Genomic DNA, 27,437 nt, shown 5'->3' with positions numbered 1-27,437 from the left:
GCAGGAGTTGGTGCTCTCCTGGGAGGTCTTAAGTTTTGGCCCCTCTGAGGTACTGCTTTAGCAGAGGATGCAAGAAGAGGGGAGGTTCTGGGTTGTAATGAGCTGAAATGGCAGAGGCATGGATTTTTATGGAAGAAAAAAGGTAGGCCCTTGTGAAGCATCTCAGTTAAGTATTGCAGAATCTGAGGAATATTGGGCATTGCTGTGCTTATTCCTTGTGACTGGTTCCAGGCACAGAATCTTTTCCATTTGGCAGCATAAGATTTTCTAGTACTAGGCCTTCTAGCCTCCAAAATGACATCGATCACAGGTTTGCTGAGAGATGCCAAGGGTGAAATTAGTTGATTAGCCATGCTGCAAGATTCAAAGTTTGGAGCAGAGTGTGCAGAATTTGGTAGTTCTGCTGAGACAGTAGGTAAGGTGTCTGAGGCAAGTGCCACGTTGGAAGGTGTGACACATTGCGCAGGAGTTGGTACCTGTGTTGGCAAGGCCAGTCTGGAACAATCGGAATCATTTTTGGTTTGTCCTGTCTGACTTTTAGTAGGACTTTGGAGAGCAGAGGCAGAGGGGGGAAAGCATAGGCTGACAGAGCATCCACTTTCCAAGCTTTTTTTGTGATGAACTCTTTTGCAGAATTTGTCCAACTGATAGTTTTGGGGTGAGGCAAAAAGATCTATGTTTGGGCTCCCCCATTTGCGTGTCAACATGTTGAAAACTTGTGGTTCCAGTTTCCATTCGTGTGGGTACATAAGATTTCTGCTTAGTTCGTCTGCCAGAGTATTTGGCTTTCCTGCCAGGAATTGAGCTTGTAGATGTATTTGATAAGTCAAGGCCATGTTCCACAATGCCACGGCTAGTCTGCAAAGGGGGTAGGAATGTGTAACCCCCTGATTGTTTATGTACCACATGGCTGTGGTGTTGTCTTTACAGTAGTTGTCCTGGATGAAGGTAGTCCTTCAAGGCTGTCAGAGCATTTTGTACAGCTAGCATCTCTTTCTGGTTGATATGTAGGCGCATTTGATTTGGGCTCCATTTGCCCTGAATGAATTTCCCTGCCAGATTTTCCCCCTCCCAAGCATAGTCCGATGTGTCTGTAGTTAGGGTTTGGGCAGCAGGGGGTGGAGTAAATGGCAGTCCCTCGTTTTGGTGGCAGGCCTCTGCCCACCATAGGAACTCTAGTTGCAGGCAAGGTATAATAGGAATCATTGATTCCAGGCTGTGACAATGTTGACTCCATAAACTTTTTAGGTAATGCTGAAGTTTCCTCATATACAGTCTTGCATATGGAATTAGAAGAATGCAGGAGGCCATGAACCCAAAGGCCTGCAGAATTTGTCTTGCCCATAGCTGGGTTTTTGTGGCCACCTGTTTGAAGTAAGTCATAAATTGAATTTGCTTTTCTGGCGTGTAAGTCATCTGGGCAGTTGTATTCAAGCTTGCACCCAGGAATGTAATTTTTTGAGAGGGTACCAGTTGTGATTTCTTTTCGTTTATGGTGTACCCTAGACAAGTTAGAACCCTTTTTACAAATACCAGATGCTTTAAAAGAGAGTGTCCTTGACTTCTGCTTTAATTAGACAATCGTCCAGGTATGGATAAATTTGAATATTTATTTGCCTGCAAAATGCAATTACTGGAGCCAGGCACTTTGTGAAGACCCTGGGCGCAGTAGACAAGCCAAAGTGCAGTGCAGAGAACTTGTACTGCATAGGTAGTAACTGTTGAAGAGTCAGCATCCTGAATTTTGGAATGTCCAGAAATGTATTTAGAATGGATGGGTCCAGAACTGGACGCGATGATTTGTCTTTTCTGGGTACCAGGAAAAGTCTTGAATAGAAACCTTGCCCCTTTTCCTCTTCTGGTACTGGTTGAATAGCTCCCATATTCATGAGGAACAGATTTTGTTTCTGGGCCTCTGCCCACTGATTTGGAGGCAGATCTGGCCATCCGTTTGGGATTGGCAACGTGTGGAAATGAAATCTGTATCCTTGCGATACTATATTTAAAACCCATTTGTCCTGGGTAATCAGTTGCCAGTTTTTTGCATGAAGTGCCAGCTTTCCCCCTAAAGGGGCGGCCAAAAGGTAAGTGTTTGGTGACTGCAGAGGAAAGTCATTGAGACTGTTTACCATAGGGAGGTGCCTCATTTCTTCCAGGTTTGGAGGTGGAGGCACCCTATTGTTTTGTTCTAAAAGTTCTTTGTGACTGAAACCTGGAGCCTTTGGAATGTCTGGATTTGACTTGAGCGGCTCTCGAGGGAACTGGAAAGGACCAGTTCTTAGTAGGCCAGTGCCTACTAAATGTGGGTGGCTGCACTTGTAAGAAATCTTTCACAGTTTGCATAGATTTAGCTTCATCTTCCATCTTTTTTAAAACTTCTTCAGCCTTATTTCCAAAGAGACTGTCCTGTTGTAAAGGAGCATCCAACAATTTTGCTTTAACATGGTCAGGCAGATTTTGCTCTTTGAGCGAAGCATGCCTTATCATCACAGATCCAGTTACAGCAGTCCTGCAAGAGGCCTCCAAAAAATCAAAACCACATTGCAAAGTATGTTTTCCAACTTGTTCAGCTGAACGCAATAAATCCTGCAACTCTATTTTCCACACAGTCAAGATCAACATCATTTTCTGTTTAAGTAGACCCATGACATGCTGTTGATATTTAAGCATATGAAATTGACAGTTTAAAGCCCCGATTGCCATGGTTGCAGACATGTAAGCCTTCTTACCCCATCTATCCAGTGCCCTGGAATCTCTGTCAGAGGGGGGTAGGATTATTTTAGCAGTAGAGGCCTTAACGCCCTAGGGACCCTGAGAAATGGTTTCAGGATCAGCAGTAGGGTTCTTGAATAGGAATTTGTGGGAGTGAGGAAATCTGTAGTAGGTCTGGCTTACTAGGAGCCGGAGGCAAAGAATCAGGGGTCATACTGGATTCTGAAAAAACAATCAACAATGTCTAGAACAGGAGGTTATAGCCAAAGGCCTATGCTGAGGAAGAAGAAATTCCCAAGTCTCTTTTTAGATTCAGAGAAATCCTGACTTTCCCAGTGGGAGTGTTCCCTTAAGGTATGTAAAGTTTCTCCAAAGAGAAATCCTCAGGGGGAGAAGTAGAAGGGATGGAATCTTCTGCATCAGAGTCCTCATAAGTAGGTATAGATAAAATCCTGTTCAGAAGAAGAATCAGAAGAAGAAGTAGAAACCTGATCTGAAGATTCATAGTCAGTGCCTTTCCTAAGCCTCTTAGCAGGGGGGGGGGGGGGGGGATGGATGGCTACCCCTGATCAAGGTAATTAAATCTTCAGCCATTTTGATCATTTGTTTTTTAGGCATTGAGGCCTGTAAACATGGAACCAAGCGTCAGTTTTTTAGACATAGAAGCAGATTTTGGCCTTAGTTTTGAAGATGGCGTCTGTTTAATATACAAATCTTTAGGCCTGAAAACACCCTCAGAAGCCAGTGCCTGCACAGCAGCTCTGGACCCTTCTAAGGTACAAACATCCACGGGTTCAATACTTAAAGCATCTCGCAGCTTACCAGTCTTCGAATGGGTCTCAGAAGAGGCCTGCGAATCAAAAGTAGTGGATATCAGAGGCTGCGAAAGCGCCTCACTCAGTACCGGCGACTGGCTTACGAGAAGCATAGTCAATTTTGAACCTTGACGGTCTGTCTCTTTCTTTGCATTTTTTAGGTATTCCAGTAGTCGAATTGCAAACAGACGACATTTCTGGATAGTTAAATCTTGAGCCAAAATATTTAGAAGCAAAAATATACAGACATTTAATAGTGCGTTGGTTAAATTTAGCACAAAACAGACAGCAAGGCACATTGTGGTCAGGGCCTAGGCAAGGAATACAGTACAAATGAAAATCCTTATGAGGTATTTGCTTCCCACAAGTAATGCAGTTATTAACTTTTACTGACATCGGTAAGGAGCAAGAAAAAGTTTCCCCAACGGGGTACTTAGACGTCGGTTCTGAAACTCGAAAACGAAAATTTCAGGAGTCGGCCAACCGGCACTTGCAAACCGTTTCTGCTTCGGGCAGCGCGCGGCAAGAAAGACTGATGTAAAGGCATGTTTTATACCCGATGACCTGAAGACATGCATTGTGTGGATAAAAAGAGTGCAGGACTCTTGTCATTAATTGCTGGCTTTACAATACTGAAAATTCAGTGCTACACACCTCTGGATTTGTACCCATGACTGTGTGTGTGGCAAAAATGTACTGTTCATGAGGCATTTAACAGACTGAGCTACTGAGTCACTGCTGCAGCAGGTGTATTTGCAAGACATATGTGCACACCTACAGGCTGTGAATCATCTTCTACATCCATCAGTATGTGTAAAGCTTTATATGGATATATTTCTGCACCAGGATCCCAGCTGCACATGTACTTTGCCATTAATGCCTTAGGAAGTGTCTACATGTTACTGATAAAAAGGTCACATGTACCCACTATCAGAGGCCTCACTTGCATCCATTATTATGTCTTTGGCTTTGTAGTGGTGTACTACTGCTCCAGAGTTCCAGAACACTCCCATGTTTTCCATTAAGTTTTATTCCAGCTTGCATGGTGTGGCCCGCAGCTCTGCTGAAACATGCTTAATGACTATAACTGGCAATCACTATTTTTTTAAAGCACATTTTAAGCAAGAGTTGCAAGGAGTGGCAGGTTAATGCACTTGTCTGCAGGTGCGATGGTCTCGGTGTTTATTTTGTAAATGTGTAATAGAATTTTAAGGACACACAATCAATAGAAATGAAGAGCTATGTATGGGGTGTTTTTTTTGGGGGGGGGACAGGTGCACATTTTTTTAAGGTGCGAGTGGAATGTTGGGGAAGTATGTGTGGGGGAGGCAAGTTGGGTAGGTGAGGATGCATTTGCAGATAGACAAGACAGCAGACAGGGGCAGTGTGTGACACATGAGATGGGCGAGCACCTTAGAGAGGAAGGATGTGGAATCCCAAGTCCCCTATGCCTCCAGACAGCAGCAGCATGACTCATCTCCATTCATGGACTGTCGGCACTACTACTTAACTGCCTCAAAGGTGGCAGTGCTGGAGGATGGGCACCGGGGTGAGGCTGCCTCACCAGATTGGCTAGCATCCCTCAATCCAGCACAGGCAGTGGTCAAACCTATGATAGACTACCTTGCACACCAAGACTGACCGCTCATCCCAGGTGACAACACCCCCTCACCACTGCTCCCAAAGGGGGGGCTGGGCCCAATCCTGTGGAGCAGTATTACCCAGGGTCGCAGGTAGTGCAGAGGCAGCAAAGGCGTCACCACTGGTCTGGGTCTCAGATGTGCTGGGACCCGGTGCCACGGCCGGTTGAGGTAAGGTAGGGGGATCAGCCACAACCGGCATTCCTTGATGTGCTGTGGTGATAGAGGTATAGCAATAGTTTAATGTTAGTAATAACCAAGCCATTGTTACTATTAACAGAATAGAACCTCATTTTAATTCATACAAATACACATTAGTGTATACTATGTAGAACACAACAGTAAGCAACATAACAGTCAGTATAGTAACAGCATGCCAGAAAGCTGGAAGGGCAACAAAATAGTTAAAGTATGTTAATAGTGAATCATAATAGCGCACAACAATATTACATCACAGTCTGCAAAAATATAGTTAGTTTAGCATATGTCAATATTAAATAACAATAAATGACAATATGGTGTGGGAAGAAAAATAAAAATATTCCATTAGTGGCATTGCAGACTACATCCCTGAAAACACTGATCATAAATACTCTATAGGTTTGCCGTGTCAGTTTTGTAGAGTGACTACAATTCTCCTATAGCTGATGGAGTACGTATATACCTCTCAAGCTGTTAGCATGGGTCAGTATGGGCCACGGAATGACAAATGCAGGTATACAACTACAGAGAACAGTTTCAAATAATGTGGACTTGTATAACTACTAAGATGTTCTGTAAGTGGATTTGGTCGTACATTGCATTCCAGGTAGTCTTTCTCTGGTAATCCTGTAAAACAGATGGATTAGACAGTTTTAATTACAAGAAATCATGACACTTGAGAGGCATGTTTCTGTACAGTACATAATCAACAGCCATCATGGCTTAGTTGGGAGGCATGGGGATAGAACCCAATAGCTGTGACTGCAGGGGACATCTGCAAATAATATAACAACTGACTGCAACTTAGTACAGACATGCAAGGAATGCAGCCATACTGCAAATAAACAGATTTATTTATAAATCATCAATGCTGGTGAACAATTTCTTGCTATCGAGTTTAAAATTCTGTGAAATCTAAACACAATATCTGCTCAAAATATGGGCTACCTCACCCACATACCTTTTGTTCCTGGGGAGAGAAAAAATGTGAACATCATGTGACAGATAATGAACATTTAGTACTACACGCCACTGAATTTGAACGCAGGACTACATGTGGGAAAAAGTACTGTGTATAAGGCATTAAACAGACTTGACTATTTCGTCACTGCTGACTACTGAGTGACTGATACTGGCATTGAGATAACCTGGAACCATATTATGAGCTTAGCAATACAAGTTATAGGACATTGTTCTTGCATTCTACAACTATTGTAGTGTTCTTGCATTCTACAACTATTGTAGTGTTATAATTGACTGCAGTGACTGTACAACACACATGCATGGAATACAACTGTACTGCATATATTAATACAGCTTTATTTTACAATCAACAATGCTGGTGAACACTTTTTATTGGTATTGCTTTGAAATATCTGTGAAGTCCACACAAAATATCTGCCATGGAGTGGGCTACCTCACCCATGAACCTTATTACCTGAAGAAGGAAGAACAGAGAGCATTATGTGACCGATACTGACCTGGAGACAGCCTTGGACAGTACTATGAGTTAAGCAATACAGTTTGCAGGCCATTAGTTTTGCATTCCACAGCTAATACAGTGTTACACTTGACTGCAGCAACCTTACCATAGACAATCAATACATACAGCTCTACTGCAATGGATATGACAACCTTACCACAGACAATCAATACATACAGCTCTACTGCAATGGATATGACAACACAATTCTGCTGTACACCATTTTGCTTACTGTTATTGGCATTGTTTATTGCACTACAGCTGTACGTGCCCATTTACTGCACTACAATTTTTCTTTTGCATACTTTACTGCAGTAAATGCTTTATCTTTCTTGCTTATTGCACTACAGGTTGCATAATACATCTGTACTTACCACACTCGCTACGCAACCTGGCCAGACGCCTAGAATGGGACTTGACATTGCAAGCCCTCTCAGCTGCAGCTGTTGGGAGAGAAGCACACCATTACACAACAGTTTTGCAGACATTCAGCTTGCATATTGGTAAAACAGAGAAAAAAATACTTACATATTTGTAGGGCATTCCCTGCTCTAGCTTTTTGGACCCAGATGTCCAAGGTACCCCTCTCTTTCTTCACCGGGGGGATACCAGTAACACTGGTGAGTTCCCTGACCAATCTGTCCCAGGCCTCCGCTTTACACTCCAAGCCCTGGAAACTGCCCTCCAGCAGCCTAGACTCTGGTTCTTTTTTCCAGGAGCCCAACCATGACCCTGTACCCCTGAATACCTCAATTCTGCACCCGAAAGCGGGCACCTTCACCAGCACCACCTGCCATATCAGTCAACTGAACTCCAATGAATGGTGCAGAATTCCTGCCTATTGTGCTTAATATAGGCTGTTTTCCCACCCTTGCATGTCATTGAGCAACATTCAAAAAAACGCCATGTCACTTAGCGGTGCACAAACCAGCTAAGCAAAAATGAGCAGTGTGAAGACTCGCACAACCATGGTTTTAGGGACACTTTAGCACCACGTAAACATTGGCAGCAGTTAGCACGTTCAAGCAGTGCTTAGCATGGTTGAGCAGAGCGCAGCAGTGCCATATTTCACAATTTTGTTATTAAATTAAACAAAATTGTACAATAAATTACAAACATGTTCTGCCTGCTAAGGACTCAAACCCAGGATCTACTACACATAAGGCCGTAACTCTACCCATTTTGCTACTTGGATATTATGAAAGCTAGTATACCTTCATATGTACTACTAGGCTCCCTGTTACAGCTGCTGAGCACCACGACAAGCAAACATAAGTAAACATACCAATAAATAAATTAAATTACATTCAGTTTCCATTTTTAGATGTCTGGCAGGTGTCGGCAATGTATGTGTAAGCAGTGCTCGGTTCTGCAGCACTCCGCACAACACAAACGGCAATTATAAAAATTACAACAGAAAAATAAAATAATCAATTATGATAATTGATTACATAAGTTTTCTATTTTTAGATGTGTAGCAGGTGTCAGCTGTCTGTCTATATGTAAGCGAGACTTGGCATTGATGCGCTCCACGCCATGCAAACACGCAGAAATATAAAAAAATAAAACCATATAAGTTGTACAATTAAACATTTAACATAAATCACAGCATTTCAACAGTGGCAGGGTGCATTACAGGGAGCCACACCCTGTACATAACATCTGACCAGGAATCCACAACCACGGGTAGGCTCTACACATCTCCCAGCAGCACGCCATCATTAATATGAATGGCACGCTGCTGAGGGGGAGCCATGGCAGTGTACACGGATAGAGTGTGTAGGCTCTACATGGTGCCTGCATGGAGTTTATTAAATCCTGGGAATTGTTTTATTGATATGCTGTTTCTTGCTTTAATTTGGACTGTAAAAAAAAAGGATTTAAGTTTCATTACGCTGGGCTCATTACTATGTTTGAGGTTGTTAATCGTGACTTATGATCCTTTGCGCTTTTTAAGTATACATTAGTTTTCCATGGGTTAAAGCCATTTCTGAATAGTTGGTCTGACGAAGTCCAGTTGGTGGATGAAAGTGCTTACCATAAACTGAAGTAGTTATTCTGGTGACTAAGCCTTTTCAAGTTGGTTTCTTCAGTACTTTCACGGAAGGGGATTTAAAAATCTAAATTTTTTGACCGTTTAATATTGTTGGTTAACACTAATGTTTTAAGTTTTCATTTTCCACAAATAAAGAAGTGAAATTAGTCCTCTACCTTAACATTGGGGATAACCATCTCCTCGCATCTTTGTGTTTTTGTACTGGTTTGCCCTGTGCCTCACTTTTTGTGACACACATGGTTCCTGGATGTGAGGCAGATTTACCAGAACCATTGGTGATCTTTGTCATTTTGTAATTATAACACACAAGATTTCTTGCCTCTATGAATACAGCATTCTTTTTCAGAAAGCTTAATTGTTGCTTATCACTTAAATACACAGGAGAAGAAAAAGAAAACAACAAAAACAGCTCTTGGTACTTACTTGACAACAGTCCAGCCCACCAGAGCCATTCCTTAAGATATGCATGGCCTCCTTGACCTAAGGAAAAAAAAAAACGAAAAAGGCGTTAAGAGATGCACATCTTTCTTACCACCTGACAGACACAGTCTTCTTTTGTTAATTACATTAATAAATTTCAAGTTAAAGAAAAATTCTATAGACAAAAACGGAAAAAAATTATAGATTTGTATAAAACACATGCATACAGGGGTTCCCTTCAGAATATCAAAATCCTAAATCCTTGACCCCTCCACAAAACTATTAGGTGTCATCATGGACAATAATCTAAAATTTGACCTACATGTTAACCAAACTATCAAAACCATCAATAAAAAACTAGGGTCACTTTACAGAATAAAAGCCTTCCTAACCCCTCCAGCTAAAATTGCCATAGCTCGCTCTCACCTTCTTTCAACCCTTCTGCATGCATCCCATCTACTCTTGAATTTAAACAAGACTGTCCTTAAACTCTCAATTTGCTACAACCACATTGCCAGGTTTGCCACTGGGCTGCCTTTTAGGACACATCATTGCATCAATCTAAATCAGTTTGGGTGGCTTGAACTAACCAGCCTAATCCAGTATAACCAACTGATTATGGCCTATAAAATCCTCTATAATCCGGTTTTATCACCCCCTATAACAGGAGTGTCCAACCCGCGGCCCGGCCCTCAGAGCTCTTCCATGCGGCCCGCGACCCTTAAATTTAAATTTAATTTTAATTTAACTTTTTTTCCGTGTGTTTACACGTTCGCGTACTTTTGCTGTTCTGCGCATGCGCCAACTTTCGTTTTTTCATACCAGCGTCATTCCGCTGGTATGCGCATGCGCGAAAACCCCGTTCGGTCGTTTTTTAATAGTTCTGGTAAAGCTGAAGGAAGGAGCGAGATCGCGGAGAGAGGATTTATTTTATTTCGGAGTACACACTGACTACAGTTACACTACAAAAGGTAAGGTAAGTAATTTTGTGAGTTTAAAGTGGACAGATTTTTTTTTTTTTTTTAACTACTAGTTAGTTCATAATCTTTCCAATATCTTTATTTTCAAGACGACCTACTAGCTAAATAAGTGGAACAAACCAGGTTGTCTAGTTATGTGTATTACTTAGCCCACTTGTAGGGAATCGTAGGAATTCTTGGAAGTTTAATTTGCTTTTGTGGTCTATTTTCTATAGTATATACTTCCTATATGAGAGCTAAAATAATCTCTTGGAGCTTTCCTCAAGCTTTATGACCTACAAGCAGTGTCCACAAAGGAGATAATACAGTGATGTAGGAACTGTTTTGATTGTAGCAGCCCATGCTTCCCCTCCCTGATCCATTTTTAGGTATAGGAAGAACATAGCCTTATTCTCTGCTGGTTATGATGCATGCTGCCCATGCTTTGTTAGTGTCAGCCCTGCAAAGGCTTGTTACTGTAGCATGCATATTGCTTATGTTTACTGCCCACAGTCTAACAAAGGGTTGCAACTCTGTACCTAACTTTTCCCTGGAGTCATTTCTCAGCTCTGCCCTCCCCCACCTCCCTCCAAACACACAGAGCTTAGTTTCCACCAGAAGGCAATTAAGAATGATAAGCTATGCATGTGGTAGGCTAAGGCATACTGTAATATAATTTGTCTTATCTGATTGCACTGATTTGCCAACTCGGATACAAACATGTGTGGTAAGACCAAGGACAGAGGTGCTTCAGCCTGTGATAGAACATAATGCAATGTATTTTGTCAAACAGTAGCATAACCAGAATAAAAGCCTGATACTGGTGCATGTTTAAAGCTGCAGTTACTGTCACAAATGCATTTTTGGATCAGGCCTTTTGCTGCCATAGTACCAGCAGTGCTCAGCCTTGGAGTGGTGTTAAAAGGGCAAATGATAAACGTGATGATGCTTCTCTCTCTCTTTTTGAGTGCATTTGGCTAGTAGCCAGATGTGAGCCTTTTCATATGAGTCTGTTAAGGTGCAATTTACAGCTCTCCATGTGTCTGCTATGTTTTGTCAGTACAGTGGGCATACATCCTAGTTCATTGCTTACCTGCAAATAAGCTGCAAGGTACACAACTCATATTAATGTTTTTACGTGTAAAAACCTGAAAACAAAATACTCAAGGTTTTCCAGAGGGTGGGAATAAAGTAAAGGGCCACCTGGGAGCAATGTGTCAACGTGGTGCAATTGGCATGCCGATTCTGCATTTGCATTCAGTCTGGTCCCTGTGTGGGTTGCGCATTAGTCATTCAGAAGTGAATGCCATTACTGCATCTTCTGTCAGTGATGAGGAACTCAGTGCTCCTTGTCATATTTGACCTGTACTTAGCAGTTTGCTACAGTTTAAAAAATCTTTTACCATTTTTTTGGTTTTCAGCTGCATTTAGTGTCCTCTTTTCCTCAACATGAAATTGAGGTGAGTGCCACATCAGTGAATAACATAGGGCACCAGGATAGCTAGCTACAGCGCTGACCTTTTCAGAATAACTGATTCTGAACTAGTTTCAGTTATAAATTCTGGTGTAATTACCTTGCTTAATCCATTACTAAACTTTATAGGTGTTTATCTTACTTTTTGGAGTAACAGTATACTGTTACAGGGCCCCTTCTGCCAGTAATAAAAATTTAAAAACTTTTAATTTGAAGTAGTTAACTTCATTTGATCATCAACCTGTGGGTTTCGGATCTGATACGAAGCCGAGCTGATAGCTTGCCAATCTAAAGATCCGAGCTCCTCCCTTTTTACCCATACTACACTGCAACCTCCTTCCAATCCCCAGATTTCATTTGCCGCGGCTTCGCCAGCACGGTATTCTTGAGCTCCAGGCAGGTCTAGATGTCCTTCAAGAATGCAACTGCAGTCCTGACATATGGGTTGTCCTGCCTCCGGCAGCCCTTCGGTCGGCCGGATTCCAAAGTCTGGGTCCGGCGTCGGCTGATGTCGCCTCCTCCCCAACGTCAGAGCGGCTGGGGTATAAAGGCATCCGCCGACGCCATCTTCTTCAGTCTTTCTTGCCGCGCGGTGCCCGAAGCAGAAGCAGCTTGCAAGTGCCGGTCGGTCAGCTCCTGTGTTTTCAGTTACCGAAGCCATCAAAAAGCTAAGTACCCCGTTGGGGAACATTTTTCTTGCCTCAGCCGATGTCAGAAAATATTGAAAAGGTTAATTGTTTGTCTTGTGGTAAAGTTAACAATCCTAGACCGCTTCAATCCTCTAACAAACTACTAATTCAGCCTAGCAAAATTAATAACACAGCTGGTGATTCTCTCTTTGCAAACTCTAAGTAGATCCTGGAACTCTCTTCCAGCTGATATTACCTTACTTTCCACCTTAGGTCAATTTAAAACTAGACTCAAACAACATTTGTCACTTAACTGGTTATGTCAATGTATCAAGCCTGGCTAACTTTCTCTAGTTTGTTTGCGTCTTTCGGCTTTTCCCGATTAGGGGTCGCCACAGCGGAACTCCGGTCCGCTAATGATTGGCAGTTGATTTTTACGTACCGGCTTGACAGGCCTGACGTACAGCCTTCAACAAAGGTACACCCATTCACACATCTCCACGCAGAAGACGCTCGAGCTGAGAATCGAACTGGACAGCGCCTCACTATGAGGCGACAGTGCTACCGTAGCACCACCACTGTAAAAATCTGTTAACCAGTTTACTATGTAATTTAATCCTAACTTGTGCTCAGGATTAACTGTAACCTGTGGAACTTGTTTAACTTGCTTACTTATGTAATCTCTGTAAATAGTCTGTTTGTAATATGTAATGCTGGTATTATGTAATGCTGTATCTGCTTACCCTTGGAGCTTTTCTCCCCGGGCTTCCGCTGAAAATGGACATGCATCCAGTCAGACTATCCCAGTCAACAAATGTAAAATAAAAAATAAATATGGTCGAGACCATATGATTGAAGTTTTAGAATGTCAAAATTCTGAATAGAGATCTGCATACAGCGTGGAACGGGAGATTTCCCTTTTCCTCACTGTAGTGCGATCTCGGAGTTGGTATATTTAAGTAGGGGGGTGTGGGGGGCTTGCCCCCCTGCAGAAACTTTTTTTTTTTGGATTTGTTTCGGAATTTCGATATTCCGAAACATCGATCATATTGTCTCAACCACAGGACATTCGATGTTTCGGAATGTCAAGATTCTGAAGTGAATCCGTATACAGACACCTGTGTGCATGCATATACAATTACACCTTGACACTGTTACACTAATGCAGCAGAATCAGTCTATCTTACTTTAATTTGTTACACCCTAAAATGATTATGATGGAACCTGTCAAACTGATGCAATTTTCAGACTGTTCATAGAGGTGCCACAATTCAGTGCCTGCATAACACAGCTTTGTCATAACAAAGGAGACAATTTTTTTCTGAATGCAATTTCCAGAAGAGTGCTGTGAATCACTGGCTTCCTAAGTTGTCTCTGGAAACTATGTTTGTGAATGTTTTCACAAAACACTTTGGATTAATGCCAAATGTAAGCTTCTGAAACAATACTTTCCTTGTGCTAAACTCCTCTCTATAAAATTCGGTAGATTTCAAAGACCTGTGAAATATTTAAAAAAAGCAGCTTATATGCAATTCTGAGAACCTCCCCACAATTTTGCTTATGAGTCAAAGTTCAAAACATGTCTGGTAACACTTTATTCATTTTGAGTGAAATATTTGTTTAAAAAGGCTGATAAGGCAGATGAAACTTTACTTGGTTTTCCATACTGTACATAAATTTCATGAAGTTAAATGGATATAAACACTTCGCTGGCCCAAATGAGAGTATCTGAGAGATTATGTAATGCTGGAGTATATTCAATCCCTGCTCCTCATAAAAAATTCCAAACAACTCTCTGGTGGGAAGGAGAACTTTTCACTTTAGTTGTGTACACCTCATAGCACTTTGTCTTGCTGATGTCTCAGGATGAAATACATGCACACACAATATCTTATGCACACCAAGTCCTTTACGAAGATTTTTCTTATTCAAAAGGGTGGTATGACCTTCATGCTTATTATATGGAAATGAATAGTGGCTCACTGGCACAGCTGCTAGTACTGATGACATGCTTCCATTAAAGGCCCCCCCATTCTACAAGGGTTCCTGTACAAACCAGAAGTGATAGGAAGAATGCTGGAATTTTTTTTAAACCAGTGTCTATTGTAACCTTTCAGATTCCTAGAGTAGGATTGCTAAGGGGTTGTGAAAATGATTTCAATGGTAGATAAGACTTTCCCCTTGTTAGCTCTTCGATAAGGTTTCCTTCACTTTCAGACCAGTGATAGTCGTAGGGGCATTAAAAAGCAAATCAGTGTCTCAGCAAGACATGACAATGCATGGTAATGTCTGTGTGCCAGCTGCTCTCGCTGCCCCACTGGCTGCACCGGATAGTAGCATCAGGGACAGGTTGGTGATGGACAACATAGTGGAAAAATGGGACTCCATTTGCTTCCTTCTGTCCAAATGTGAGGGGTCTCCAAAGGGAATGCAGAGCCTGTTTCGCTAAATCCCTTTGGAGTGGTGTCTTATGAGAAATGTAGTTCAGCACTCTCAGGGGAAAAAGTTTCTTAGGTGTAAGACCAACTTTCGAATCGGTCCATCAGCTTACATTCCTTATTTGTAGAAAGGATCACAGAGCTCTCTTCTGACAGATAACGCTGTAGTTGAAGCAAACTACCAAAAATGGTAGCAGAGGTCCCTTGGAAGGTCTCGGTTCCAACACATCAAGGTCTTGCCATGCCCTCTCCGCCATCAGGTCAAGACAGCTAGCGGGACAGACTACCAAGGAATTAAGAGGGGCCAGCTCTAAAGGCCTCATTAAACATTTCCTCATGGGGGGAAAGGATGTTGGTCAGCCAGTTCCCCCTCGTCTCATTATTTCCACAAATTCCCCAAAAGCAGAGTCTACAGGGACTACTTAGGGGTGCCCTTTTCCCTTCATCAAGGTCTGTGTCCTGTATGGGAATAATCTAAGTGTTTCCTCTTACACTGATACATTCTTGTGCAATTCGGGGATGGTGAAGTCTTCCAAAGAGGAAGGAAGGGTTGGAGGCGCTCAGAAATAGGCTGTCTAGGGCCTGAAGAGGAGGGCTAAAACCTTCAGATACATTTGAATGTGAACATGAAGCAAAAACAAAAAGGGGCATCCCTCTCCCATGTAAGATGGCAAACCAAAATCCTCTCAAACATCTAGACTGATAAAACTGACAATGAAGGCAGCAAAGGCGGCAGTATCAAAGCCATCCCAACGTTTCAGGGGGACAAAGCAGATAGCTACAATGGCTGCATCCCTGAAGAGTTGAGTCAGATACTGATCAGAGTCAACATATAAAACACTGAAGGGACTGGAGTCACAAACGGATCCAAACAGGTAAGAGCAGAGGTAGGCCACAGACACTGGTGTCATGCATTCACCTTAAGAGACATGCTCAACAGTGAAGGTTTGAGTACAGTACACTGGAAGTACTATCTGTGTTGAAGTACCTGGCACTACTGAAATCAAGAGAGAAGGACCAAAATTGGCTTTGGCTCCTAAGCCACCATCACAGATATGGGTGCCAGAGAAGAAGCAAAAGCAAGTGAAGTGAGATACCCAGCCATATCCACAGAAGGGGTGGGGGTGGAATGACTCCCATGTTTGTTTGACCTTTCAACAAAGGCTCTCATCATTCAGTCTCAAATCAAAATCAACCACACTCTTGGCGGACCTTCGTGAAGACACAGAAGGGGCTCTGGAGCCCATTAACTTTGAAAGACCCCTCTGAGGATCAGCTAGTCCATGAGGTTTGCTCTTCTGGGGATCAGTCAGATTATGATAGTGTTGGTATAGACAACTATTGACACAGAGTGCCAAGAAATTAACAGCTCCGGTATGCTCCAAGATGATGCTGGAACGTGCTCTGATAGTCCTTGTATCTTTGACATAGAAGATAGAGGACTGTCAAAAACACCTCCTCTCTATAATCCTCTTTTTCTTTAACTTTATTCTGTTTTTTTTGTCCACAATTTTGGGTAGGGATTTCACAATGCTTTTTGAAAGCTGAGAGACAGCTTCAACAGCCAATTCTCCCATGGTAGCAGGGAGATGGCCTTTTAATATTAATTAATCCAACCAAAGTGGAATTGTGGTTTGAAGAACTGGGAAATGTCACACTGGGTGTCTAAATGCTCTGGCCCCAGGAAAATGACACTATAAATGCAAATCCTGAGATGGGATTTTGTGACCACATTTGGCATCCTTTTTGGATCTTAAAGCTTCCTCAATAGCGATATACTGAAGGCCATCAAAGATAGAAGCTCTTAGAACAGTTTAGAGTTTTTTTTCCAAGTAGGTAGGCCTTGGAAAGAAAGAGCAATACTATGCAATACGTGAAGATAGCTCTATAATAGTGAAATAAGGAACCCAAACTGAAAGGATTAAGTTAGCAAGAAGAAAATAGAAAGTTTTCCTGTCAGATGACTACTATGATGATGGTGATGATGATGATGCTGATGACAGTGATGATTTATTAAACACACTTGGCTAGGCCATAGATGAAAGAGGTGGGATAAGCTGTAAGCTGAATACATTACCATTCTAGTACACAAAAGAACGGGGTATTAAATTAGTAAAAGCTTGTGGCAGCAATGAAAAGACACATGTAGTTAAAGAAAAAAAATCACTTACCCATCTTATTTAAATGAGCACTGAAGGGTTATGCCTGGTGCTAAGAGAGATAAACGAGATACGAGGGAAGTTGGACCACAATGTATTGTGGAAGACCAGGAAAGTTCAACTGTTGGAAAAGCATCTGAGTAAGAGGTCTGAACCTCGGATCCACTGTCAAGATTGACTGAGGGAACAATACAGGACATAAGGCTTTTCAAAAAAGCATGTTTTGGTCTAGGAAGAAGCAGGTTCAAATAGGGGTTTTGTTAGACTTTTGAAGGCAAAATACAAATCCCACAGAGGCACAGGGCCTTTCAGAGGAGGCCCAAGATGAAAAGGAACATTGGTAAAAGAGCCATGCAAACTTTCAGGGAAACTAGTTCCTTTGCGAATGTTTGACATGGCACATAAACGAACTTTAAAATGGAATAACTAAGACCAAAATCAAAAATACCATAAAGATCATAGAGGATACCTGGAACCAGAGCCATGAAAGGCTCAATGTCAGACTCCATACCTAAAACAGAAAATCTTGCCCAGCTGCTATTACAAGTACTTCTTGTGCCAAGTGTCAGGAGAGAAGATAGGATTTTTGGCCACCTAATCTGGGAATGATGGGTCCCTGGTGATCACTGGAAGGGGAAAGTACAGTTTTGTACCTACCATAAATATAGATGTTCAAGTGCCAAAACAGCTGCAGTAATCACAGATGGGTTCTCTACCGTCAGGCGGGTCCTCGGTCGGCCGAATTCCAAAGTCTAGGTCCGGCGTTGGTTGCTGTCGCTTTCTTTCCTGACGTCAGTGCGACAGGGGTATACAAGACACAGCCGACGCCATTTTCTTCAGTCTTTCTTGCCCCAGATGTCAGGTGCCCCCAGAAGGAAGGCAATACATAAATTATATAAATATATATATATATATATATATATATATATATATATATATATATATATATAAAATCATGCAATGCAATATAATAAAAAATCAGTAGTTGCAAGCAAATACACCATAGAAGGATAACCCAATCAGGTTGTATGAGGAGGTGTTAGCCACTAGGCCTTTACCAAGAGGGGAAGGAGGGAGGGAAACCTGTACTGCAGCTGTATTAGCACTCGAACATCTACATTTATGGTAGGTACAAAACTGTACTATGTTCATCGTGCATACAGCTGCATGAATCACAGATGGGTAGAATCCCAAAGCTACGTACAGGGTGGTAGGCACTAGGTGGAACTGGGAGGAGCCAGAATGCCCTGCAACACAGCAGTGGCAAAGCCTGATCTAGTTTTGGAGTACAAAAGGCAGGTGGCAGTGTTTTGTGAAGGTATGCACAGAACTCCAAGCGGCTGCCTCCAAAATATCTTTGGTAGGGACTCCTCTGAGGAAGGCTGCAGAGGTAGCTGTGGCCCTTGTGAAGTGGGATCTGATGCTTGTAGGAACAGATTTGCCATGAAAGGAGTAACAAAACCGTATGCAGTGGCCTATCCATTTTGAAATTGTCTGTTTGGAAATTGGCTTCCCTTGAGCTCCTACAGCATAGGACACAAAGAGTTGTTCTGATTTCCTGAAAGGCTTTGTTCTGTCCAAATAGTAACATAGCTGTCTATAGATGTCTAAGGAATGTAGCAGCCTTTCCCCTTTGTTTTGAGGATTGGGGTAAAAGGTAGGTATGTGTATGGCCTGATTTAAGGCTACCCTGGATACTACCTAAGGCATAAATGACGGGTTGGTACGTAGGGAAACCCTGTCCTGATGGAAGATGAGAAAGGGCTGCACAGCCATGAGGGCTTGTAGTTCCGAAACCCTACGAGCTGAGGTAATGGCCAGAAGGAAAGCTGTTTTCCAGGACAAATATTGCAAATCTGTTGAGGCAGCTGGTTCAAAGGGAGGCAATGTTAATTTTTCTAGAATGAAATTAAGATCCCAGGCTGGTATTGGTTGTTTCCTTGGAGGTCTTATATTCTTAGCCCCTCTGAGGAACTGTCTTAAGAGTGGGTGAGAGAATAAGGGTGGATCAGTGTTGTATTCTGCAGAAATGGCTGAGGCATGAATTTGGATGGAGGAAAATGAAAGTCCTCTGTTCAACAGCTCAGCTAGATACTGTAAGGTAGGGTAGGGCTCACTCCGCTCCCCTAACCCCAAATCCCGCCCACCCCTACAACCTCTACATTTATACCTAACTAACCACACCCCCTACCTTTTCTGCCAATAGTATCTTATCACCTTTAACCAATCTTTTCCCTCAATTTCTCCTAGCAGTTTAGCCACACCCCTTACCTCTCATCCAATTGAATCAGACCACCTGTAACCAATCCACTCCTTTCCCTCCTCTTGTTTATTTTCTCTCAACTAAACAGCCTCACCCCTTGGCTTATATTCAATAGTAACTTCACACCTTCAGCCTTTCTACTCTTCATAACATTCTCAGTCCACTTCTTCCTTTCACCTTATCCTGCATTACATCACTACACTTATACAATAATCTACAACATAATAATCAATACTACAATGTATAAGCACCCCACCATAGCCATAACACATACCTTACTCTTACTATCAATACTTCCACCTTTAACAATATCACTTCTTCTTACCTCCTACGAATACCCTCTACTAACAAACTTTCCCAAACCCTCTAAACATACTACTGCAGCACTTCCTACATTCCATAACCAACATATCAACATCACTTCTACACCTAACTACATTTTACCAAAATAACATAGAATTACCCACTTAAAATATACCCAACAAAATCCTAAAAGACTACCTCTGCCCCAAAGCAAATATACAAACCTTTCTTATCAAACCCTTCTCTGTCCCCTTAAAGATGGAGATATTCACCCAAACCCAGGTCCTATTAGCTCCACTAATAATCAGAACTTTAATCAAATCCCAAGTACTAGTCCTCTACCAAATAAGCACAACTCACTCTCAATAGCAAACCTCAACATACGTAGTATTAACAACAAAATAACACAAGTCCATGCTCTCTTAGAACACTACTCCTTCGACATAATCTGCCCAACTGAAACCCTCTACAAAAGACACTGAAATCACCCCTCCTGGCTATAACATCCTGCGCCTAGACAGGGCTGCTAAAAAAGGAGGTGGAGTAGCCATCCTATTTAAATCTAGCCTTCAAATAACCACTTTCCAACAAAAACCCCCTCAGGACTCTAATGCAGAAATTCTTATCACCAAACTGAAACTAAACTCAGTCAAATCTATCTTTATCATATGCATCTATATCCCCCCTGGAAATAACATTTCCACCATCGAAAGCATCCTATGCTGGCTATCCCTAAACTTACCCCAAGAAACATTCATCTTAGGCAACCTAAACACTGATTGGCAATCTTGCTGTAACAAACACCCTACTAGCCACATTAATCTTTATGGGTTTACCCAAACTATCACCTCCACCACTAGAACAAATAAAGCCAACAATAAAGAAAGCATCCTAGATTGGATACTCACCAACAATCAGCCCCATATTTATGAAACAGGAACCATCCCTGAAGATATAAGTGATCACTTACTTACCTACATCATCAGGCTCAAAACTAACCCCCCTAACCCAAAGCATAACTAGAGCACTCAGAACCAAAAAAAAACTTTAATTTGGAACTCTTTAAAAATGAACTATATGCTTGTAACTGGTCACCCTTGAAATACCTTCCCCTAGATGAAGCTGTAGACTACTTTAATGCAAACTTCCTAACCATACTTAACCATCACGCTCCCACTCGATCTATTAGAATTAAAACCAAATCCGCCCCATGGCTCTCAATAGAAACAAAGCAAAAAATCCAACTCAAAAATAAGATCTGGAACAAATCCCGCTCTACAAAAAATACGGCAGACTACCAAACACTACAAACTACTAAGAAATGAGACCAAAAAAGCCATAATGACCGATAAAAAAAACTATTACCTAAAATCTCAGCAAACTTGCAAAAATTGCCCACAAAAATTCTGGGCCAATATAAATGAGCTACTACAGCCTAGTAAACCTACCACACCCAACCCACAAGGCTCTGACACAATGAACCACAACCAAATTGCCAACGACTAACTCCTTTACAGACATAATTCATATTCTAGCTAGTCAACTCTCTACAAATGACAGTTATATCTAAATATGACTTAAAGCCACCTCCCCCTTTTCTCTTCCAACCTGTCCCCACAACCTACATACTCTCCTTTATCAAAAAACTCAAACCTTGTACCCCCTCTGCTGACTTACTACCCGCAGAATACTTGCAATTAGCAGCCAGTTCCATAGCCTACCCAATTTCCATACTCGTAAACAGAACCATCACAGAGGGATATGTCCCAAAACTTTGGAAAATATCTCACATCATCCCACTTCACAAGGGTGGAAATTCTACTGAATTTTCAAACTACCGCCCTATAGCCCTGCTCTCTCCCTTATCAAAAATCATGGAAAGATGTATACACAAGCAACTGCTGAACCATCTTCTCAAATACAACTTACTTTCTAATACCCAGCATGGCTTCAGACCTTCCCATAGTACCACCACTGCCCTCCTCTCCTTTACAGACACCATCAACAAAAATCGTAACCACAACACACTTTCCTCAGCTCTCTTCCTAGACCTCTCAAAAGCTTTTGACATGGTTAACCACCAAACACTCATAAATATCTTCCAATCTAGGTCACTAGAAACCCAACCCATTAACTGGTTCAAATCCTACTTAAATGACAGACACCAGGCAGGTCTCTGGAAAACCACCCTATCTTCGCAGCTTCCTGTTACCATTGGTGTTCCCCAAGGGTCTATATTAGGTCCCCTTCCGTTTTCTTTGTTTATCAATGACCTCCACCAAACAGTTCCACAAGCTACATGCATTCAATACGCAGATGATTCCACACTCATTTGCTCAGCCACAACAGTACCTAATTTTCACTCCCTTACACAACACACATTTAACTCCATTGAAGAATGGTTTTCCCAACGCTGTCTCCTACTTAACCCCAAAAATAAACTCCTCCTCTTTACACCCTCCAGTAAATCTCCTCATATAGACTTTACAATATCATCTAAAAATGGCACACCTATATCTCAAGACCTCACGACTAAACTATTAGGAATTACCATAGATAACAACCTTAACTTTGATACACATATAAACACCTTGAAAAATACTAACAAAAAATAGGCTCTCTCTACCGAATCAAACCTTTCCTCACTCCAGACTCTAGAATTACTATTGCTCAAACCCACCTTATCTCTCCCCTCCTCTATGCCTCCCCCATATTAACAAACCTATCAAAAAAAAAATCTTCTTAAATTAAAGAACTCTTACCACAATATAGCAAGATTTGCTACAGGCAACCCATTCAAAATCCACCATTGTATCAATCTAAAACTACTAGGCTGGCTTAAATTTCAGCACCAGCTTAAATCAATCAATTAACCATTGCCCATCAAATTCTGCATCAACCTGACAAACCACCTATACTATCTACCCTTATCCACCCCTACCATAACCTAAAATACCTAAGATCTGCACACAAATTTCTTGTAAATATTGACAAATCAAACAACAAAGCTGGCGATTCCCTCTTTTCCAACACTGTTGGAAAACATTGGAATCTGCTCCCCTCTGAACTTACCACTATTCCCTTGAAATCTCTCTTCAAAAAGAAAATTAAACTCCACCTCAAATCTCAATGGATGTGCCCCTGCACTAATCCCGACTAACACTCTATGCCATCAGACAAATCCCTTCATCCTATAACCCTAACCCCCCTCTTATCTTTCACACTCTCCCTTTTAACCTCCCCTTCAAACTACTTAAAAAAAAAAAAAGTTATATTGTTAATCTTTTATATTGTTAACTGTATAACCTTGCTTGTAATTTTTTTTGGCTCATTTTTGTGTGTACTCTTTGCATATTGTTTTTCCTTACTTTCTTGTAATATAGTAAATGTACTTCTTCTTAAACTCTGGAGCTTAACTCCTCGGGCCTCTACTGAAAATGGACATGTATCCAGCTAGACTAGCCCGGTCAACAAATGTAAAATAAATAAATGTAAAATAAAAAATAAAATAAAATAATATCCGAGACAAATTCAGTTTTCTGGGATCCTGGCCTTTTTTCTCATTCCAAGCACAAAACCGTTTCCATTTCGTGGAGTAAGCCTTTCTAGTAGATGGCCTTCTGGCCTCCAAAATGACATCCTGCACCTCTTTGGAGAGTAGGGTCTGTTGTGGTGTTAAGGAATTTTCCATTCAGCCAGATTGAGTGTTTTCAGCTGACTGAAGAGTTTTGTAGCTGTGCTGAGTCAGTAGAAGAGGCATTAGAGGTAGGGTCCAGGGAGGAGTATGTGTTAGGCTCCTCAGCAGTGGGTACCAGTGTTGTCTTGGCCAGTCTGGAGCAATCAGTATCATCTTCGGTCTGTCTGCTCTTGCTTTCAAGAGCACCTTGGGCAGAAGAGGCAAAGGTGGGAAGGCGTAAACTGTCCATGCTGCCCAACTGAAAGAAAGGGCGCCCACTCTCCAGGCCTTTGGATGGAAGGTCCTTTAGCAGAACTTTGTCAATTGAGGATTCCTGTGGGAGGCGGAGAGATATATGTCTGGCCTTCCCCACGCTTGGATTATCTTTGTAAACACTTGAGGATGCAACTTCCATTCGTGTGGGTCTGTCATATTTCTGCTTAGATTGTCTGCCAGCGTGTTTTCCAATCCTGGCAGGTACTGTGCTTGAAGTTCGATTTGCCATTCCAGAGCCAAGTTCCAAAGTGACATGGCTAGCCTGCACAGGGGGTATGAATGTGTTCCTCGTTTGTTTATGTACCACATTACTGTGGTGTTGTCTGTTCTTATCAATAATTGCCCTGGATGCAGGAGGTCCTTGAAAGCTGTAATTGCATTTATCACTGCTAGCATTTCTTTTTGATTGATGTGAAGGTGCTTTTCCTTTTGGGACCATTTGCCCTGAATGCACCTGTCTGTCATGTGTGCCCCCAGGCGTAGTCTGAGGCGCCTGTTGTGATGACTTGATTTGCTTGAGGCTTGCAGAATGGAAGACCTGTGTTTGTTTGGCATGCTTGGGCCCACCATAGAAATTCCTTTTGCAAACATGGGATTATTGGTATTATTGTTTCCAAACTGTGGCTGTGTTGAGACCATAGGTTTTTTAGGTACCATTGAAGTTTCCTCATATGCAACTTTGCACATGGGATTAAAAGAATGCAAGATGCCATGAAGCCCAGAGCCTGCAGGATTTTCCTTGCAGTGAGCCTGGTACAATTTGCTAGTATTTTGAAGTACTGAGTTAGTTGCCCCTGTTTTTCTGGCATAAGATAGGCCATCTGGGTGTTTGTGTCCAAGTTGGCACCCAGGAAAGTTATTTTCTGAGATGGTGTTAGCCTGGATTTCTCTTTGTTGACTGTGTATCCCAGAGAATTCAATAACAGTGTTACATAAGCCAGATGTTCCAGAAGTATGTGTTTGCTATCCGCTTGGATCAGGCAGTCGTCCAAATAAGGGTACATTAGTATCCCTTGAAGTCTGCAGTAGGCAATTACTGATGCCAGGCATTTCATGAATACTCTGGGCGCAGTAGATAAGCCAAAGGCCAATGCAGAGAATTGATAGTGGATTGAACCTGCAAGAAATCTGAGGTATCTTCTGCAGCTTTGTCTGATTGGGACATGCAGGTATGCCTCCTTGAGGTCCAATGTTACCAGCCAAAACTCCTTGCCCATCATGGGAAGAAGCTGCTGTAGTGTGACCATCTTGAATTTTGGTACGAGTAGAAATGTGTTTAGGATGGATAAGTCCAAAATGGGTCTCCAGTCGGTTCCTTTCCTTGGTACCAGAAATAGTCTGAAATAAAAACCTTGACCTTGTTCATGAGTAGGTACCTCTTGAATAGCTTTCATGTCCATGAGCTTTGAAATTTGTATTTGAGCCTCTGCCCTTTGATTGTGTGGCAGGTTCGGCATACCTCTCATTTTTGGAAGTGTGTGAAAATGAAATCTGTAGCCTCTGTTTATAATGTCCAGGATCCATTTGTCTGTTGTGATAATACGCCAATTTCTTGTAAATAATGCCAGCTTTCCTCCCAAGGGTGCTGCCAGCTGAGACTTGCTTGGCATGAAAAGGGGAAGTCATTGGGTTTGTTTCCTGTATTGTTGTGCACTGTCCTCGCCACCTCTTGGTGCTGGAGTTTGCCATTGTCTGCCTCTATATGATCCTCGAGATTGTCCTCTGCCCCTTGTGCGCCTGTATCTACCTCTTTGGGGCTCGTCCGTGGCTGGAAAGGACCAGTTTTTTGTAGGCCAATTTCTGCTAAAACGTGGTGGTTGAACCTGTAGAAAAGCTTTGACAGTTTGCATAGATTTAGCTTTTTCTTCCATTTTCCGTAGTATCTCCTCAGCATTAGTACCAAATAGTACATCCTTTTGTAAAGGAGCATCTAGTAGTTTAGCTTTAACATGATCAGGCAAGGTTTGTTCCCTAAGCCAGGCATGTCTACGAATGACTGATCCTGTAACAGCAGCTCTACACTTGAGGCCTCTAGAGCATCATAGCCACATTGTAAGGTGTGTTTACCCACTTGTTCTGCACTATGCATCATATCCTACAACTCCTTCAAATCTGGTTGTTCAGGTTGTGACATTTTATTTCTTAATTGTGATAACAGAAACTGCTGATATTTAAGCATATGGAACTGACAATTTAAGGCCCTCATGGCTAGGGTGGCCGAGGTATATACCTTTTTTCCCCTCCTTTCTAAGGATCTAGACTCTTTCGGAAGGTAGTGGATTCTTAGCAGTAGAGGCCTTCATTCCCTTGGGGCCTTGAGAAATGGTTTCAGGGTCAGCATTATGGCTTTTGTAAAGAAATCGGTGAGAGTTAGGAACTCTGTAGGACCTATCAGGCTTGACTGGGGCAGGAGGCAGGGAATTCGGATTAAGGCAAGCCTCCGAGTAAACATTATCAATTATGTCCAAGACAGGAGGTATCGCCAGAGGTCTGTGCTGAGGTAGCAAAAGAAATTCCCTAAGTCTTTTTTCTTGGAATCAGAAAAGTCTTGGCCTTCCCAATGGAAGTGTTCCCTCAAGGTATGCAAGGTTTCCCCAAAAGAAAAATCCTCTGGGGGAAGACACAGAAGGAATGGACTGCTCCACATCAGAATCTTCAAAAGGGGAGTACGAGTGTTCCTCTTCATCAGAATGTTCTGAAATAATGGAGCCCTGGTCAGAAGAGGGAGAATCTTCCACCACTCTGGTTCTCTTGTCCGGAGGGGGTTGGGAACCCCTGATAAGAGTAATTAAAACCTCAGCCATTTTTAGCATCTGCTTTTTAGGCATGGGGCCTGGAGATGGGCCCTGTGCAACAGGCCTCTTGGGATGCATGGCTGATTTGGACTTAGTAAAGGCCTTTATGGAAAAGGAAGATGAGGGTCTAAAGACACCATGGGTGGAAGTGGACCTGTCCACATTAGGAGGCTCAACACTCACAGTGGCTTTGGCAGTTGTAGTCTGGGTATGGGCCGAGGCACCTGCGGTCTCGGTTACAGAAGACACCGCCAAAGAAGTGTCGTCGGTAGTCAGGGGCTGCGTAGGCACCTCGCTGAGAACCGGACCACGTGTAGCCATTTTTGGCATGGTGTCGGTGGAGACCGCGGACCTCACGTGTCTGTCTTTGTCCTTGCATTTTTTGGACAAAACGGTAGTAGAGTCTCCGATGACAGTTTATAATCAAAAGCTTTACCAAAAAAGTGCTGGGCGAACTCCGCCCGACGCTTAATAGTGCGTTTATTGAAAGTAGCGCAAAAGCGACAGCCCGAGACGTCGTGGTCTGGGCCTAAACAAGGTATGCAGAGGGAATGGAAATCCTTCTGCGGTATTTGCTTCCCACAAGAAATACAATTGTTAACTTTGTCTGACATCGGTCTGAGGCAAGAAAAGTTTCCCCAACGGGGTACTTAGCTTTAAAGAAGACTTCGGTTTCCAAATTTTCGTAATTTCAGGAGCTGGCCGACCGGCACTTGCGAACTGCTTCTGCTTCGGGCACCACGCGGCAAAAAAGACTGAAGAAAATGGCGTCGGCTGTGTCTTGTATACCCCTGTCGCACTGACGTCAGGAAAGAAAGCGACAGCAACCGACGCCGGACCTAGACTTTGGAATTCGGCCAACCGAGGACCCGCTTGATGGCAGAGAACCCATCTGTGATTACTGCAGCTGTATGCACGATGAGCATCAGCAAAGCATTTAGGAGTAGGGAGTGGACACCTAGATGAGGTTTGTCAGATTGCAAGACAGGGGCACCTTGGAAGACTTTGAGATTTAAGGGTTGGTCCAAGCGGGGGAAGTTATACCAGAAAGAAAATACAGTTCTGTAAGTAAGCTTGCCATAACTGTAGATGTTTGGAAGATTACTGCTGCAGTAGCCTTCGCTATAAGGGTTATATC

At 42.4% G+C, this 27,437-nt stretch overlaps 1 protein-coding gene across 2 annotated transcripts in view; it reads right to left on the bottom strand.

The window, feature by feature from the left end:
* The window catches only part of NIPA2 (NIPA magnesium transporter 2), a 276,819-nt gene that overhangs the window by 188,837 nt on the left and 60,545 nt on the right, over positions 1 to 27,437 (bottom strand). Inside the window, exons 3-4 of one of the 2 annotated variants that reach the window (XM_044072060.1) lie at positions 9,331 to 9,387; positions 7,226 to 7,294 (exon numbers count right to left, since the gene is read on the bottom strand). In XM_044072060.1, the coding sequence (XP_043927995.1) occupies positions 7,226 to 7,294; positions 9,331 to 9,387 (126 nt within the window). The remainder of the gene's footprint in view (positions 1 to 7,225; positions 7,295 to 9,330; positions 9,388 to 27,437) is intronic. The other variant, XM_044072061.1, reaches the window with a different exon arrangement.

Source organism: Protopterus annectens, chromosome 5.part0 (assembly GCF_019279795.1).
Source record: "Protopterus annectens isolate FY-2018-M chromosome 5.part0, PAN1.0, whole genome shotgun sequence".
Classification (NCBI taxonomy): Eukaryota; Metazoa; Chordata; order Ceratodontiformes; family Protopteridae; genus Protopterus; species Protopterus annectens.
Note: the sequence above shows the minus strand (reverse complement) of the source record. Positions and strands in the feature narration are given on the sequence as shown.